The 17,865-nt window shown below is 42.2% G+C and overlaps 1 protein-coding gene across 3 annotated transcripts in view; it reads right to left on the reverse strand.

The window, feature by feature from the left end:
• Positions 1 to 17,865, reverse strand: part of sbno1 (strawberry notch homolog 1 (Drosophila)) — an 84,298-nt gene that overhangs the window by 18,939 nt on the left and 47,494 nt on the right. For all 3 annotated transcript variants that reach the window (XM_068006229.1, XM_068006228.1, XM_068006230.1), the window contains 9 exons: positions 16,536 to 16,687; positions 10,783 to 10,968; positions 9,162 to 9,335; positions 8,778 to 8,941; positions 6,538 to 6,669; positions 6,322 to 6,457; positions 2,750 to 2,862; positions 1,646 to 1,717; positions 1,156 to 1,255 (listed from right to left, as the gene is read on the reverse strand). In XM_068006229.1, the coding sequence (XP_067862330.1) occupies positions 1,156 to 1,255; positions 1,646 to 1,717; positions 2,750 to 2,862; positions 6,322 to 6,457; positions 6,538 to 6,669; positions 8,778 to 8,941; positions 9,162 to 9,335; positions 10,783 to 10,968; positions 16,536 to 16,687 (1,229 nt within the window). The remainder of the gene's footprint in view (positions 1 to 1,155; positions 1,256 to 1,645; positions 1,718 to 2,749; positions 2,863 to 6,321; positions 6,458 to 6,537; positions 6,670 to 8,777; positions 8,942 to 9,161; positions 9,336 to 10,782; positions 10,969 to 16,535; positions 16,688 to 17,865) is intronic.

Consider the following 17,865-nt stretch of genomic DNA (forward strand, 5'->3'; position numbering starts at 1 on the left):
GCAAGTTTGTCTTTTTCTTAAAAAAAAGACATGCTTTTAAGAAACATGGAACAAGTTTGTTTCGAAGCCAGAGCACTGCAGAGAAAGTTCTCAATCATATCTACTTCATCAACAATGACCAGCAAACCTGTTCCAGGCCTTAGCAGGACAGAAAGATTTTACAGTGTTTGAATGCATGATGTGTAACTGTTGAACAAATACAAGGAAAAGGAATATAATAATGGGAAAAGCAGTTTGAAAGTTACCAAGTGAAGAGGAAGAAATCAACATAGGTAATCCAAAAATCTAATATTGGCACCTAATTCAAGTATACATCTTTTTAAAACAAACTGCACATGAAACCTGCATTGTTTATCAATTAGACAGATAAAGCATGACTTATTAAAAAAAAAGCAGTCTGATTTCACCATAAACAATGTACTAAACATCTTGAGTTTATGTGCAGTGATGATGTGGCTCCCTCTACTGAACTGAAATAGTGAGGTGGATTACCAGAATTTGCTGCTCTAAGTTGGACAATTAAAAAAACATTTATATAGCGCCTTTCATGTCCTTGGGGCGTTCAAAAGCACTTCATAGTTAATTAAGTACTTTTTGAAACGTAGTCACTGTTATGAAGTAGGGAAATGCAGCAACCAGTTTGTGCACAGCAAGGTCGCACAAAAGCAATAAGATAAAATGTTGGCAGGACACCAGGAGGGGTCCCCTGCTCTTCTTCGAATAGGCCATGGGATCTTTTACATCCACGTGAGGGTAGACGGGGCCTCGGTTAAACCTCTCATTCAAAAGACGGCACCTCCAACAGTGCAACAATCCTCAGTAGTGCGCTGAAGTGTCAGCTTAGATTACGTGCTCAACTCTCGAGTGAAGCTTGAACTCACGACTTTCTGATTCAGAGGTGAAAGTGCTACAACTGAACCAAGACTGCACTTTTCGGAAAGAACATTATAGGGAACAAGTATCAGCATGTAAAAAATACAGGCGATTCCTATGAATAATTTTACCACAATTGCTGCAGGCAATAAGTTATATTAACAAGATTAATGGACAGTAACTAGTATTGTACAGGAAACAGCTTAAACGAAGTGAAAATGGTATGGAGTTCATTAACTCTGATCCAAACGGACAAAGGTTGAACAAGAATCTGTACTCTACCTTTGAAGAATTCCCCAGGAAAGTCTTTAGGTGGTGACACCAGTGGAGTATCCAGATTTACAATGGACTTCATTACTATTTCCAGGGCATTCCTTCCATACTGCAGAAGTGTCAAACAGTCAGTCACCACATTATAATACTGGCGGCTCATTAAAAGCAAGAATCTTATACATGCAATACATTACAACAATATTATTTTATTCATGTTAAAGTTAACATGGAGTAGCATTGCAGCAGCCTGGCCAATTTTTTTCTAGTGTTCAGGATGCTGGACAAATACATTTGTTAATCCTTTTTGGTCGGTATTCATGTGCAGGCTGTATGATTTCACATCATCCAATTTTGAAGCAGGCAAAGTGCACAAAGTGACTTACGCAGAAGTGATCGAATACAAGATAAACGCCGTCGTTAAAGAAAAAGATTAGTCAAGATAAATACGTAACAGTAAAATCCTACTAACTGCTTCTAGTCAAGATAACTAGAACGTTACCTTGTTGTCGAAGTTGAACCTGCTCAAATCTCTGGTTTCAGTGGCTCGTCTGTCACCATGTGTGAGAGCACCCTTTCCAAAAGGCAAAACAAAGTCAATATTCTATAATATCAATTTTAAAAAAACTTTGATATGCAAGTTTTCCCCATAAAACAGACCTCGCTGCTCATCATGCCCTCTGGTGTTAAATTAAAATACAGAACCTACCCCATTGGCCCAGACATCTTGTAAATCGGCGCCATATTATCAATGCAGTTTTCTATTAAAATGACTGACTCAAAGCAGTAACTTTGGTATAATGGAGAATTAGCACAAACATCTCTCGAACCAGTGGAAATTTCATTAACCCCGCCTCAGTATCAATTCCTTTGATTATGCTAAGTATAGCAGAATAGACATTTGTATCCCATCAATACAAAAGGGGCAATGATAGAGCAATGGGAAAAATCTAATACATATTTATTCACGACTGTATAAACTTATTTTCTATGAAGCTGGTCTAACATTTAGTTCTTTTGAAAACAGGGCGTCAAATATCAGTGAATCATTATGCCAAGTGCCTCTAATGGTCTCCTAAACACCAACCTATGAAAGGATATCTCAATCTCTGCCCAAATAGATCTTCCACACTACAAGAAAGCAAGTTCTTTCTTCTCTCTGCTGGAAGTCAGACTTGTAGAACCAGTATGACTTTCAGAAGAAGGGATAAGATGTGAATTTGCATGTTTATTTCCTTTCTCTTCCCATCCCGTATTTTTGTGATGGAAAGAAAGTTCAATGGAAGCTCTGGTACATTTTTTACACTCTTGAGAACATGTCATGAACCACATCAGAAAGGACCCCTTTCTGTTCAGGCAAAGGTAACATATGACTCAAACATATCTTGCCAACAAAGGAATGATCTTATGCCCTTGCAGTGTAGTCAGTCATCTCTACACAGCATGGGGGAGAAAGATAGGCAGGGCAAATAAGCAAACAAATAACTGAGCAGAGGTTGGCAAAATTTTAGGGCTCTGTTTCTGTCTGACCCAGCAGTTGAACTTACTGTGAAACAGAGAAAATGCAACCCCGTTTAAAGTATTGTTTTGAAAGGCATCAACTTACCAAACTTTCAAGTCTTTTTGCAACAATAGAAGCAAATCTCTGTTCTCCTGCCAATTCTGAGATGAGAAAAACGTACTCGGGAGCACTTACTTGGTTTGACCTATGTGTTCTACCTGTGAACAAAATAAAAATCAGATCATTTTCACAGTTCCAAATAAAAAACAAGCTCACTTGCCCAGGTGTTGTTGAACTGAGGAGCCATTCCTTTCATAGCAATGTTTGCATCTGGACACTTAAAAACATCAAGGATTGATTCAATGGCACCTGTGATATGCCAGTACTTTGTAATCAACCTCAACTAGCAGCAAAGCATTTTAGGACACTCTGTTACTTTAAGGGAGCAGTACCATGTTGTATCTATACACTCCGCAGCCCCAGCCAATTATAGCCCAACCTAGATGGGCTGAACAGTGTTGGTTTTTATACTCCACGTGAGCAATATCCTCATCCCATGTGCCTCCCCTGTTCCCATATCCCTTTATTCCTGTACCCCATAAACCACCTATTTAACCTATTCTTAAATATTGATATGGTCTCTGCTTCAATCACTAACTCTTGCAGTGCATTCCACAGCCTCAAGCCTGTGTTTAAAAAAAGTTTGAACTGTTCTCTGTCCTAGATCTCTTGCATTTAGTCTTCTATCTATGCCCCCTCATTCTAGACCCTTCGATCACTGGAAACAATGTTTCTATCCACTCTGTCCCATCCCTAACAAATCATGCTGTAATCTCATTTGTTCTAACAGAAACAGCCCCAATTTTCCCACTAACGTGCAGAAAGTCAGCTGTTCAAAGCCAGTTGGCAAAATAAACAATACACTATTTCTAACTTGTGTTTGACTTTGTTGGGTAGAAGTTTTAAAGTTGACCTTGAGCATGATAATCATACAATTCCCACCATGATCAAGTTACTACAAACCCACTTTCATGGTAGCAATAGTAAACAATTTTACAACACCAAGTTATAGTCCAGCAATTTTATTTTAAATTCACAAGCTTTCGGAGGCTACCTCCTTCCTCAGGTGAACGATGCGGAAATGAAGTCCTCGAAATGAAGTCGCATTTATAATTCACAGAACAATGCTGGTGATAACAGACAGTTTTTTCAACTGCCCGTTGCCAAGGCAATCAGTGTGCAGACAGACAGGTGTTACCTGCCAGGTCTCAGAATATACAAATCACCAAAAAAAACAACAAACAAAAAAAAACAGAGATAGAGAGGTAGAAACATAGAAAAGACAGCAACTGACCCGTTATATTAAAAACAGATAACATTTGTTCGCTGGTGGGGTAACGTGTAGCGTGACATGAACCCAAGATCCCGGTTGAGGCCGTCCTCATGGGTGCGGAACTTGGCTATCAATTTCTGCTCGACGATTTTGCGTTGTCGTGTGTCTCGAAGGCCGCCTTGGAGTATGCTTACCCGAAGGTCGGTGGCTGAATGTCCTTGACTGCTGAAGTGTTCCCCGACTGGGAGGGAACCCTCCTGTTTGGCGATTGTTGCGCGGTGTCCGTTCATCCGTCCGTTCATCCACGGCGAGGAATCACTGAAGAGACTACACGATAACATCAACAAGTTCCATCCCACCATCAAGCTCACCATGGACTACTCCTCAGAATCAGTTTCTTTCTTGGACACACGAATCTCCATCAAAGACGGGCACCTCAGCACCTCACTCTACCGCAAGCCCACGGACAACCTCACGATGCTCCACTTTTCCAGCTTCCACCCTAACCACGTCAAAGAGGCCATCCCCTATGGACAGGCCCTGCGAATACACAGGGTCTGCTCAGACGAGGAGGAACGCGATGGACACCTACAGACGCTGAAAGACGCCCTAGTAAGAACGGGATATGACGCTCGACTCATCGATCGACAGTTCCGACGGGCCACAGCAAAAAATCGCATAGACCTCCTCAGGAGACTAACACGGGACGCAACCAACAGAGTACCCTTTGTCGTCCAGTACTTCCCCGGAGCGGAGAAACTACGCCATGTTCTCCGCAGCCTTCAACATGTCATCAATGACGACGAACACCTCGCTATGGCCATCCCCACACCTCCACTACTCGCCTTTAAACAGCCACCCAACCTCAAACAGACCATCGTTCGCAGCAAATTACCCAGCTTTCAAGAGAACAGCGTCCACGACACCACACGACCCTGCCGCGGTAACCTCTGCAAGACATGCCAGATCATCGACACAGATACCACCATCACACGAGAGGACACCACCCACCAGGTGCATGGTTCATACTCCTGTGACTCGGCCAACGTTGTCTACCTCATACGTTGCAGGAAAGGATGCCCCAGAGCATGGTACATTGGCGAGACCATGCAGACACTGCGACAACGGATGAACGGACACCGCGCAACAATCGCCAAACAGGAGGGTTCCCTCCCAGTCGGGGAACACTTCAGCAGTCAAGGACATTCAGCCACCGACCTTCGGGTAAGCGTACTCCAAGGCGGCCTTCGAGACACACGACAACGCAAAATCGTCGAGCAGAAATTGATAGCCAAGTTCCGCACCCATGAGGACGGCCTCAACCGGGATCTTGGGTTCATGTCACGCTACACGTTACCCCACCAGCGAACAAATGTTATCTGTTTTTAATATAACGGGTCAGTTGCTGTCTTTTCTATGTTTCTACCTCTCTATCTCTGTTTTTTTTTGTTTGTTGTTTTTTTTGGTGATTTGTATATTCTGAGACCTGGCAGGTAACACCTGTCTGTCTGCACACTGATTGCCTTGGCAACGGGCAGTTGAAAAAACTGTCTGTTATCACCAGCATTGTTCTGTGAATTATAAATGCGACTTCATTTCGAGGACTTCATTTCCGCATCGTTCACCTGAGGAAGGAGGTAGCCTCCGAAAGCTTGTGAATTTAAAATAAAATTGCTGGACTATAACTTGGTGTTGTAAAATTGTTTACAATTGTCAACCCCAGTCCATCACCGGCATCTCCACATCATGGTAGCAATAGGCATGCTACAGACCTCATCATCTGTTAGGCAGTAATGAAACTTTACATAGTTCAAAAAACTATCAAAGGTTAAGTCACAGTAAAATGCCAGTACATTTACTGATCTAAACAACACCTGCAGCAAGGCATACCAGAATTGCTCCAGATGCCTGTATACATTGGGTCCCAGTATACTCTTATCATTTTGTGTATCGTTATCCTTAGCACGCATGCAATTATAGAAACACAAGTAGGCCATTCAGCCCCTTGAGACTGCTCCACCATTCAATTAGATCATGGCTGATCTGTAGCTCAACTCCATTTACCTGCTGTTGCTCCATTTCTGTTGATAACCTTCATTAACAAAAAACCTATCGATCTCATTTGAAAGTTTCAATTGACCCAGCTTCCACAGCCTTTTGGAGGAGGGAGTTCCAGGTTTCCATCACCCTTTGCGTGAAAAAGCACTTTCTGATGTCACTCCTAAATGGCCTAGTCCTTCTTCAATAACTACTAATTGTTTGAAGTACACTATTTGCTAAACTACACAGATATACAAGATTTAAAAAGATTAGGGAAATAAACTCAAAATTGCAGATATCTCACCAAACTGCTGAATCGCACGGTCAGCACTCCAAGGCAGCTCTAGGGTCATATGCACTCGCCGCCTTTGGTTCTTAACTCTGCGATCTGCTTGCAATGAAATACCAGAACTGGCTGCTTCCGAAATGATTGCAATATTCTGATAAGCAAATAGGACAGTTTGTTATTGTATGCATAGCTTCCTTTCTAAAAGGAATAGCTGAAATCCATTACTCGTACCTTCTCTCCATCCATAAACCGCTGTTTCTCTGTGATATTGAGGATTTCTACAGGGACATCAAGTTCTGATCTAGATTCGTAAGATATGCTGCCATCATCATTGCTTACAACCCTGCCTTTCCGGCCTGTCATCTAGGAAACAAAGTTACGATTAACCAAGTCTAACAACCCTTTAATTATAGGAATCTTACAACACCAGGTTATAGTCCAACATTTTTATTTTAAAATCACAAGCTTTCGGAGATTATCTCCTTCGTCAGGTGAGTGGGTGAAAGGTTCTCAAATCGCACATCTTATATTAGGCTGGGAACCATCACACCAATCAAAGGTGTCGTTGGTGTTCAGACAGGTTAGCCACGGAAAACAGTAGGTCCCAGTATGCTGAATACACAATGTGTCAAATTACACAGACAGAGAGAGATCCGAAAGGCAGAGAGAGAGAATATTAAAAACAGATAAAAAATTTTTCCCCTTGCTGGTGGGGTTACGTGTAGTGTGACATGAACCCAAGATCCCGGTTGAGGCCGTCCTCATGGGTGCGGAACTTGGCGTTCAATTTCTGGTCGACGATGATAGCCAAGTTCCGCACCCATGAGGATGGCCTCAACCGGGATCTTGGGTTCATGTCACGCTACACGTTACCCCACCAGCGAACAAATGTTATCTGTTTTTAATATAACGGGTCAGTTGCTGTCTTTTCTATGTTTCTACCTCTCTATCTCTGTTTTTTTTGTTTGTTGTTTTTTTTTTGGTGATTTGTATATTCTGTGAGAGCTGGCAGGTAACACCTGTCTGTCTGCACACTGATTGCCTTGGCAACGGGCAGTTGAAAAAACTGTCTGTACTCACCAAGCATTGTTTTGTGAATTATAAATGCGATTTCATTTCGAGGTTTTCATTTTCACATCGTTCACCTGACGAAGGAGGAAGCCTCCGAAAGCTTGTGAATTTAAAATAAAATTGCTGGACTATAACTTGGTGTTGTAAAATTGTTTACAATTGTCAACCCCAGTCCATCACCGGCATCTCCACATCAAAAGTAAGGAAGTCATGATAAACCTTTATAAAACAATTGGTGCGGCCACAACTGGAGTAGTGTGTCCAGTTCTGGGCACCATACTTTAGGAAACATGCAAAGGCCTTAGAAAGTGTACAGAAGAGATTTACTAGAATTATTCCAGGGATGAGGGACTTTAGTTACGTGGATAGACTGGAGAAGCTGGGGTTGTTCTCCTTGGAACAGAGAAGGTTGAGAGGAGATTTGATAGAAATATTCAAAATCATGAAGGGTTTAGACAGAGTAGATAGAGAGAAACTGTTCCCATTGGCAGAAGGGTCAAGAACCAGAGGACATAGGTTTACGGTGATTGGCAAAAGAACCAAAGGTGACATGAGGAAAAACCTTTTTACACAGTGAGTGGTTAGGATTTGGAATGCACTGCCAGAAGGGGTGGATGGACACAGATTCAATCGTGGCCTTCAAAAGGGAACTGGATAAGTACTTGAAAGGAAAAAATTTGCAGGGCTACAGGGATAGGGTGAGGGAGTGGCACTAGCTGGATTGCTCTTGCATAGAGCCGGCACGGACTTGATGGGCTGAATGGCCACCTTCCGTGCTGTAACCTGTTGATTCAGCCAACTTACATAGTTATTTTATGAAATCACTAAAAATGCTGGTACTGTACTAAAAATGGAATACAATTAACTTGTTTAGGAACACGGATTTGGGGGTGGGGAGGGAGAACAGAAGAGGGAGAAGGCACAGCCTAGCCAGCAGTGCGGAGCAAGTCCTGCTGTTTTGTAGACTTTTAAAAAAAAAAATCATTTTTGTTCTTGGGATGTGGATGACGCTGGCAAGGCCACATTAAATACCCATCCCTAATTTCCCTGAACCGCTGCAGTCCAAGAAGGGGACTGGGGAATGGGGTGGGAGTGAGCACCAGCATTTTCTGCAGAGCTGGGAGCAGCAGCAGTAACGTGGTGTGTGGCAGTGGCAACAAGAGAGGAGCAGCAAGTCACTTAACTACTTGAAGTTACTTCTGAGTGTACTGAAACACCATAAGGCAAACGTGCATCGTTTCAACGCTCCAGTGATATCTGCAGAGCTAAAATGGCACCACAAACATGAAGGCGCATTGAAAAAACAGGTTATGCAATGACGCACTTCATATTTCAATGCTAACAAGTGTTAACATACATTAAATGCACGCATATTCCTACTATAATTTCTTCAAACTAACCTCTGCTACATTATCTGGACCACCAAGCTCATCTATTAGTTCATCCAGCGTATTGGGAGGCAGATCCTCAGCAAGCCTCTCCAGCTTCTCCAGCAACTCTCGTTTCATTTGCTGGGCTCTTTCTACTGCATCCTGGCTGGCTACAATACTGTGGCTGCTGTTACCTAGGGTGTTTTTTGGGAGACAAGAGGAAAGTGGGGAAGAAAAAAATTAAAATACATTATTAGGAAGGGACTTAATTTTAAAATAGATTTAAAAGTCCTTAGTCTGAATATCAATGCCAGAAAATATGTATTAATGCCAACTCAATTCCACCTAATACAGAACATCGCACCAAATCAGTTTTCAATTCCTCACCATGATTGATATTTGCAAACTTCGTACCTGAAGGAAGTGCATTATTTGTTGTGCTGCTGACTGTGGTTGTGGAGAAACTCGTTTTTTTTGACCCAAGGCCAGATGCCAGTAAGGCACTTTGGATAGAATCTGGATCAATACTTTTCTTTTTCTTCTTCTTGTCTTTGTCTTTCTTGCGGTCCTTCCTCACTAACCAAGGATCTATTTGAAACAGTAGAATTTCCACATCAGTAACACCCACCTCTACGAAGTCCTGATCACCATCCCCAGTCCCACAACATCGTCCCCCCCCCCCCCCCAATCCATAGGTCGCCAATGATTCCCCATTCTTCAACATATAGATTCCAAAATTATTGTTCTCACCTACAAATCATTCCTGACCTCACACTACTCCTGAAACCACCTCCATCTTTGAATATCAGTCTGCACTCTTCACAGTCTGGCCAACTATGTGATACTCCTTCTCACTTCAGACACCACCTGTGGTGGCAGAGTCTTCAGCTGTGCTGTCTCTCCTAAACCCAATCCATGATGTGGAGATGCCGGTGATGGACTGGGGTGGACAAATGTAAGGAATCTTACAACACCGGGTTATAGTCCAACAGTTTTATTTGAAAATCACAAGCTTTCGGAGGCATTCTCCTTCGTCAGGTGAGTGTTCTCTGACTATATATGCGGTACCTTCCATGGAATCCCACACTCACCTGACGAAGGAGAAAGCCTCCGAAAGCTTGTGATTTTCAAATAAAACTGTTGGACTATAACCTGGTGTTGTAAGAAACCCAATCCACACTGATAGCTCCCTCACCATCATCCAAAGCCTTCTAAAATCTTACTCCTTCACCCCACCTTTGCTCACCTCCTAACTCTTCAACCAATTTCTGCTCAGGGACGTGGGATAAGAACATAAGAACACAAGAAATAGGAGCAGGAGTAGGCCAATCGGCCCCTCGAGCCTGCTCCGCCATTCAATAAGATCATGGCTGATCTGATCCTAATCTCAAATCTAAATTCATGTCCAATTTCCTGCCCGCTCCCCGTAACCCCTAATTCCCTTTACTTCTAGGAAACTGTCTATTTCTGTTTTAAATTTATTTAGTGATGTAGCTTCCACAGCTTCCTGGGGCAGCAAATTCCACAGACCTACTACCCTCTGAGTGAAGAAGTTTCTCCTCATCTCAGTTTTGAAAGAGCAGCCCCTTATTCTAAGATTATGCCCCCTCGTTCTAGTTTCACCCATCCTTGGGAACATCCTTACCGCATCCACCCGATCAAGCCCCTTCACAATCTTATATGTTTCAATAAGATCGCCTCTCATTCTTCTGAACTCCAATGAGCAGAGTCCCAATCTACTCAACCTCTCCTCATATGTCCGCCCCCTCATCCCCAGGATTAACAGAGTGAACTTTCTTTGTACTGCCTCGAGAGCAAGTATGTCTTTTGTTGATTGGTATAGTAAAGATACTATGCAAGTTGCTCACAGTATGGTTTAAATTCTGTTAGCTTTCCGACATTAGTTAAGCCTCCATTTTATGCTGAGCTCAAAGTGAGTTTCCATAAGGTTGGCAATGCTGAATTATGCTTACAATTTTTTTTTTAAAGATCACAACATTTTCCAAAATTCCATCTGTTACTTTCACCAACTTACCATCTTCTTCATCAGAAGATTCATCTCTGAAAGGGTTGAAGTCATCGTCGCCAGAGCTGACTGAGTGAAAGCTTTCTTCATCGCTGCCTTCACTTTCAGATACTTCAGATTCACTTTCTGAAGAGCTGCTCCCAGCAAGACCTTTGCTCTTGCGGGCCTTTTTAACTTCCCTTTTGTCCTCATTAGCTAAAAACCAATAAAACAATTTAAAAAGGTTCCCATGTAAAAAAAAATTACTACAAAATAAAACCTAGCAAAATACTTCCTGAATTTACATGCATGTGCTTACTTGTAGAAAGCTACCTATCAGGTTCACCTTAAACAAGATTGCTTCACAGGTAGGCGTAAAGAAAACAAGACATCCAGCCACGAAAAGGAGATGGACTAAAAACAGATGGGTTTTGAAGAGGTTTGCAAAGTCACGGAGAGGAATTCCAAGTATTAGGGCACAGGCCACTGAAGGCTCTGCCGCCAATGGTGGGGTATGGAGAGGCAATATACAGCCCAGAGGAATGGAATTTTGGGAGGGTGGGGGTGAAGAGAGAAGAGATAGGGCTGGAGGAGAATGCAAAAATAGGGTGGGCAAGGCCATGGAGGGATTTAGAGATGAGGGCTTAAGAATTTATGGCATTGGGGACAGGGAGCCAATATAGAAGCGAGGACAGTGGTGATGGGTAAACAGAACTTTGTGTGAGAAGGGCAGAGGATTGGAATGGAGAGATTTGGACAGGGAGTTCCGGCAGAGATGGACATAGAGCTAGGAGGTGACAATATTGTCAAGAACCTATAAAGATAAAATGGAGGTTGGAGATGGGGTGGTTGTTGGAGGGTATGAAAGGGCCAGAATGAATGATAAACCTGAGAAAATACATAAACTAAATGGGACATTAGAAGAGCAGGTGAGTTCTTCTGGTATCCTGACCAACACTTATCCCTCAACCATCATAAAAATCTTGCCTTTCATTATCTCAATACTGTTTGTGGGGCCTGGCCGTGTACAAATTGGCTGCTGCATTTCTCTAGATTACAACAGTGACTATACCTCAAAAGTACTTCATTGGCTGAGGTCATGAAAGGTGCTATATAAATGAAGGTTCTTTCTTTCCTAAGCAGACAGATTTATCCAGGCAGATGTTCACTGTGGGGGGAGAATTCTTTTTTCCAAAACTAATCTAAAATCTAGCTCAAGGATCAAGAATTTTGTAATCTTGAACTTAAGTTCAGGGCTCACAATCCAAGTTAATTAATTTGCTTGAATTTACCCTAACCCTCGTTCAAGAAAGGGTGTAAGGATAAACCCAGAAACCCTCGGTGGTGGGGAAGCTTTTAGAAACGATAATCCAGGACAAAATTAGCAGTCACTTGGACAAGTGTGGATTAATTAAGGAAAGCCAACACGGATCTGTTAAAGGCAAATCGTGTTTAACCAACTTGATTGATTTTTTTGATGAGGTAACATCGAGGGTTGATGTTGTGTATATGGACTTCCAAAGGCGTTTGATAAAGGGGGAGTGGCAGCATGGATACTAAATTGGCTAAGAGACAGGAAACAGAACTAGTGGTGAGCGGTTGTTTTTCAGACTGAAGGAAGGTACATAGTGGTGTTCCCCAGGGGTTGGTACTAAAACCACTGCTTTTGACAGTTACATGGGTAAGATGGGTATAGAGGGATATGGGCCAAGTGCAGGCAATTGGGACTAGCTTAGTGGTATAAACTGGGCGACATGGACATGTTGGGCCGAAGGGCCTGTTTCCATGTTGTAACTTCTATGATTCTATGATTTTCTTGATATATAATGATGACTTGGACTTGGGTGTACAGGGCACAATTTCAAAATTTGCAGATGACACAAAACGTGGAAGTGTAGTGAGGAGGGTGGTGATAAGACTTCAAGATGACAGACAGGCTGGTGGAATGGATGGACACATGGCAGATGAAATTTAATGCAGACAAGTGCGAAGTGATACATTTTGGTAGGAAGAACAAGGAGAGGCAATATAAACTAAATGGTACAATTCTAAAGGGGGTGCAGGAACAGAGAAACCTGGAGGTATATGTGCACAGGTAATTGAAGATGGCGGGGCAGGTTGAGAAAGCAGTTAAAAAAGCAGACGGGATCCTGGGCTTTATAAAGAGGCATAGAGTACAAATGCAAGGATGTTACAATGAACCTTTTTAAAACACTGGCTTGGCCACAAGTGGGAGTATTGTGTTCAATTCTGGGCACTTCAGGAAGGATGTGAAGGCCTTAGAGTAGATGCAGAAAAGATTTACTAGAATGGTTTCAGGGATGAGAGACTTCAGCTACATGGATAGACTGGAGAAGCTGGGGTTGTTCTCAGAGCAGAGAAGGTTGAGAGGAGATTTGATAGAGGTGTACAAAATCATGAGGGGAGTAGATAGAGAAACTCTTCCCATTGGCAGAAGGGTCAAGAACCAGAGGACACAGATTTAAGGTGATTTAAAAAAAAAGTCGCCTTCGGTTTTTTTGCCAAACACCTCGAGTGGTTATGATCTGGAATGTACTGCCTGAAAGGGTGGTGGAGGCAGATTCAATCGTAGCTTTCAAAAGAGAATTGGATAAGTACTTGAAAGGAAAAAAACTTGCAGGGCTATGGGGAAAGGGCAGGGGTGTGGGACTAACTGGATTGTTCTTGCACAGATCCGGCACGGGCTCGATGGTCAGAATAGCCTCCTCCTGTGCTGTAACCATTCTATGATTCTATACATTATCTACTCCTCCTGGCATTTTAAAAATATACATTTTTTTGAAAAAAGATTTGAGGAGATAAAAGTTCAGCTTTATTGTCTTCCCTTCACAAGAGCCCCAGGTTCTGTAACCATCTGGTCATACTGAACTTGAAACCCTCTGCAATGTTCTTTAGATGGTTATGTGGTCAAAAGTGCACATATCAAAAGCGAACCCCTCCCCAAATGATATAAAGGAGTCACAACACACCAGAAGGTCCCAAGTTTGGTACCAGACCTGTACTGAGTTAAGCTAATCCTAGCTAGGTCAGCAGTTGAAGTACTATAACTGACCTCAACATCTCTCAACTAGTGAGGGGAAAAGAAGGATGAACCAAGATTCTTATGTCTGATTACTATCCTGTAACTGCTGCTGAGAAATGTGTATGTGGATATCGTATTTCCCAGTAACAGCCAAATTGTGCAGAATAGAGTACTTTTATAGCTATTAACTCATGTAGCATTGAATTTTCAGTATTTCCTGAGCAGAATTTTGTCAAATTATATTCCTTACATATTATTAAATATAACATTTTATTGACGCAACATTAACCAGCAGACATGGAGCTACGGTGTTTTGGAATGTCAAATAGGAAAATAGGTGGAGGCCTGAGTGACTGGAAACATTAATAAGTTTCCCAAAGAGAGGTGGAACAGCTGTTTACATTTGCATGTTGCTTTAGCCTCGAGATAACGAGGATTATTACAATGTAATTCTAAGCATTTCTCACCATTGTGATAAAATGGTTTTCATTCAGGGAGCTTAGCTAAACAGGCAAACGAGTACTCCAAGCTCCCACGTCAAAGGGGGGCCACGTAACTTTGATAGCTTGGTAGGCCAATCTCCTCCACGGAGCTGCCAAGAGGGGTCAGAGAACGATTTTTTTGTCTCTAGCCAAGTAATCCAACTGATATATGAGCACATATAGCTTGAAACAGAGGCATAGCAAGTCATCTCAAAAGTGAGTTTTCGCCTCGAACAACAGGAGCTCTGCTTTTTATTGATTTTATGCAACGGGTGATGGGCAGTCTGTGCCTGCATGCAGCAAGACCTGGACAACATCCAGGCTTGGGCTGATAAGTGACAAGTAACCTTTGCACCAGGCAATGACCATCTCCAACAAGAGAGAATCTAACCACCTCCCCATGACATTCAACGGCACTACCATCGCCAAATCCCCCACAATCAACGTCCTCGGGGTCACCACTGACCAGAAACTTAACTGGACCAGCCACATAAATACTGTGGCTACAAGGTCAGAGGCCGGGTATTCTGCGGCGAGTGACTCATCTCCTGACACCCCAAAGCCTTTCCAACTTTTACAAGGTACAAGTCGGGAGTGTGATGGAATACTCTCCACTTGCCTGGATGAGTGCAGCTCCAACACCACTCAAGAAGCTCGACACCATCCAGGACAATTTAGCCCGCTTGATTGGCACCCCATCCACCATCCTAAACATTCACTCCCTTCACCACCGGCACACCGTGGCTGCAGTGTGTACCATCTACAGGATGCACTGTAGCAATTCGCCAAGGCTTCTTCGACAGCACTTCCCAAACCCGCAACCTCTACCACCTAGAAGGATAAGGGCAGCAGGCACAATGGGAGCAACTCCACCTGCACGTTCCCATCCAAGTCACACACTATCTCGACTTGGAAATATATCGCCGTTCCTTCATCATCGCTGGGTCAAAATCCTGGAACTCCCTTCCTAACAGCGCCGTGGTAGAACCTTCACCACAACGACTGCAGCGGTTCAAGAAAGCGGCTCACCACCACCTTCTCCAGGGCAATTTGAGATGGGCAATAAGTGCTGGCCTTGCCAGCGACGCCCACATCCCATGAACGAATAAAACAAATTGTTGGATTTCATGGTGAAAGCTGTCTTCTATCCAATCACATATTTTATGTGAAATAAATTAGTTTGTTGGTTTACATGTGTCTTGTATTGTTAGTGCTTTTCAATCCACTTTCTGTAAAGACAGGAGAATGCACAGAGAAAATTTGCGAGATCACAGTAGCCAGCATATGCAACAAGTGCTCTATGTTATGACCCCCCCCCCAGTCACACTATCATTTAACTAGAAAGTAGGAGATATGACATCCGCTTATGGGAATGCCAGTTACCCTGAACCAAAGTATCTTGTGAAACCTACAAAATTTTTAACAGCTCACTTACACAATAATTTTAATGTCTGTATTACATGTATTCAGATTCATTTTTTACTGGAAATGGCTTAACAAATCAATGATTTAGTTTACATTAATCAGAGAATGATCCTTGGTTGTTCCTGTGCTCCTGCTGGTGGCCATAGAATATTTGCAGAGGCCCGTAATTTTTTCTCCATGGCAGAACGTGTGCACATCGGGTAAAGTGGGAGAATTGGAAGTGGTAGGGGAAAGAAACTTTCCAAAGTAATATTAATCAAATAGAAAGAAACTGTATGGATATAAGATATTGTGCTGCCATACAATGTACAAATTGTATATTCAATTATTAGAAAAAATACGACAGGAACTCTTGGAATATTTCTACATTCCTCAATAGATCTCAAACCACGCCCACTATTTACTGTGTTGCTGAATATAATTCCATCTGATTTAGAACAGCGTTTGGAACAGCTTTTCAAAGCTCTGTTGCACCCTGTCTTTGACAAGCTGCAGCTTTTTCTCTTGCAATATTTATAAGTCTACACACCATGTTCGATTCCATGCAGTCTATTAACAGGTTTCTCTGTAAATTAGCCTTTGGTTGGTCCTATACAAATATCACACGAGGAACTCCTAGATAAGCAGCAATTAGTAGATTCTCAAGGATCATTCTTGTATATTTTATATAGTTTGGATATAATCTAATCCCACTAAATAACTTTGCCTCATCTGATGAGCTGCAGAATTTGCATTCATTCCATCAAACAAAGTGCGATCTTAATTGGAAGAACTTGGGCTTTGTACACTGATGAGCATCCCAACATCAACATAAATATTTGGAAAGGTCATACCTTTTCGTTTTTTTCCTTTGTTCGGTCTTGATGGACTGTCAATGGGAGAGTTATGATTGCTGGGCATGCTCATATCTATCCCCAACAAACTGTACAACTTCTTTCTGTCGGGTGCCGGGAAATGTTTCTCAACTAAAGACTGAAGGACACCTCTGCAATAATTAAACAAATACATTTAAGTTTGTGTTCAACAGCTGTATGCCAGTGCCTTGTGCTTGCTTGCTGAGAACTGTGAATTATGTAAAACAAATACCATTAAATGGTAATACAACCCATTAACACCTGTAGATATAAAATAGTTAACTAACTCAACTCTACGTGGAAGGATTGCTTTAAAGGATTAATCCTACATTATTCAATTTGAACAGATTTTCAGCTTCCTCCTACCACAACTGGTAGTGGGGTCTAGTTCTATGGGTGTTCTCAGCTTCATCTAGTTGCCATTATTCACATGCCAGTCTTCAGTGAGTTGACAGGTTATTTGTCCTAAGGGCTGAGCCCAATCCTGTCCTTCAGTGTTCAAATCCATGCACTTTCCCGAAGGAGTCAGTGAATAATGATCAGGATTGGGTACTGGGGATGATTTCCCCCTCTCCTTCCTAGCCCCAGCCCTTGGACAGTTAGGATAACTGTAGAACCCCCACGACTGCCCTGGCTGAGAAAGGCAAACTCAGCACAGATCAGAGATGGATCTTTCCTGGTCTGTACGGCTGACACTCAGAGCCATGGGCAGCCTCAACCAAATAATAAAAAAATGTAATACATAATTTAAGAACAAAGCACATATCTCGATGCTTCAAGCAACAGAAGACCTGCTAATAATGATTAAGTTTGTGCATTTGTAAAGAAGAAATCCTTGCCAGTGGGTCTTCTAATTAAAACCAGAAGATTTTTCTTTTGCTGTGTGCAAATTGGCTGCTGCGTTTCCTACATTACAAATAGTACTTCATTGGCTGTAAAGCGCTTTGGGATGTCCTGAGGTTGTGAAAGCAGCTATATAAACACAAGACTTTCTTTTTAAAAGTTTGTTTATACGAGTGCACTTTCAAGTGACCAGTCCTGTGCGCGTTCAGGTTGATCCATGGACAGTAGTGAGCCTCAGATCCACCCATACATGGTATTAGGGAAACTTTGGGCAAAAGAGAATACTTAACTTCCATCTATGAAATGGCAAGTTTTTGTAACAAAAATTAGTGCAGGAAGTAATTGTTAGCAATCCTAAAACTATACGGCATTCATAAATTGTCCTAACAAACCACATTAATCCATATAATTTCAAATGTTTGACAAGGGCTGGATCTTATAATGCAAACTATTTAAACAAAATAAT

Source organism: Heptranchias perlo, chromosome 25, assembly GCF_035084215.1.
Source record: "Heptranchias perlo isolate sHepPer1 chromosome 25, sHepPer1.hap1, whole genome shotgun sequence".
NCBI classification, from domain to species: domain Eukaryota; kingdom Metazoa; phylum Chordata; class Chondrichthyes; order Hexanchiformes; family Hexanchidae; genus Heptranchias; species Heptranchias perlo.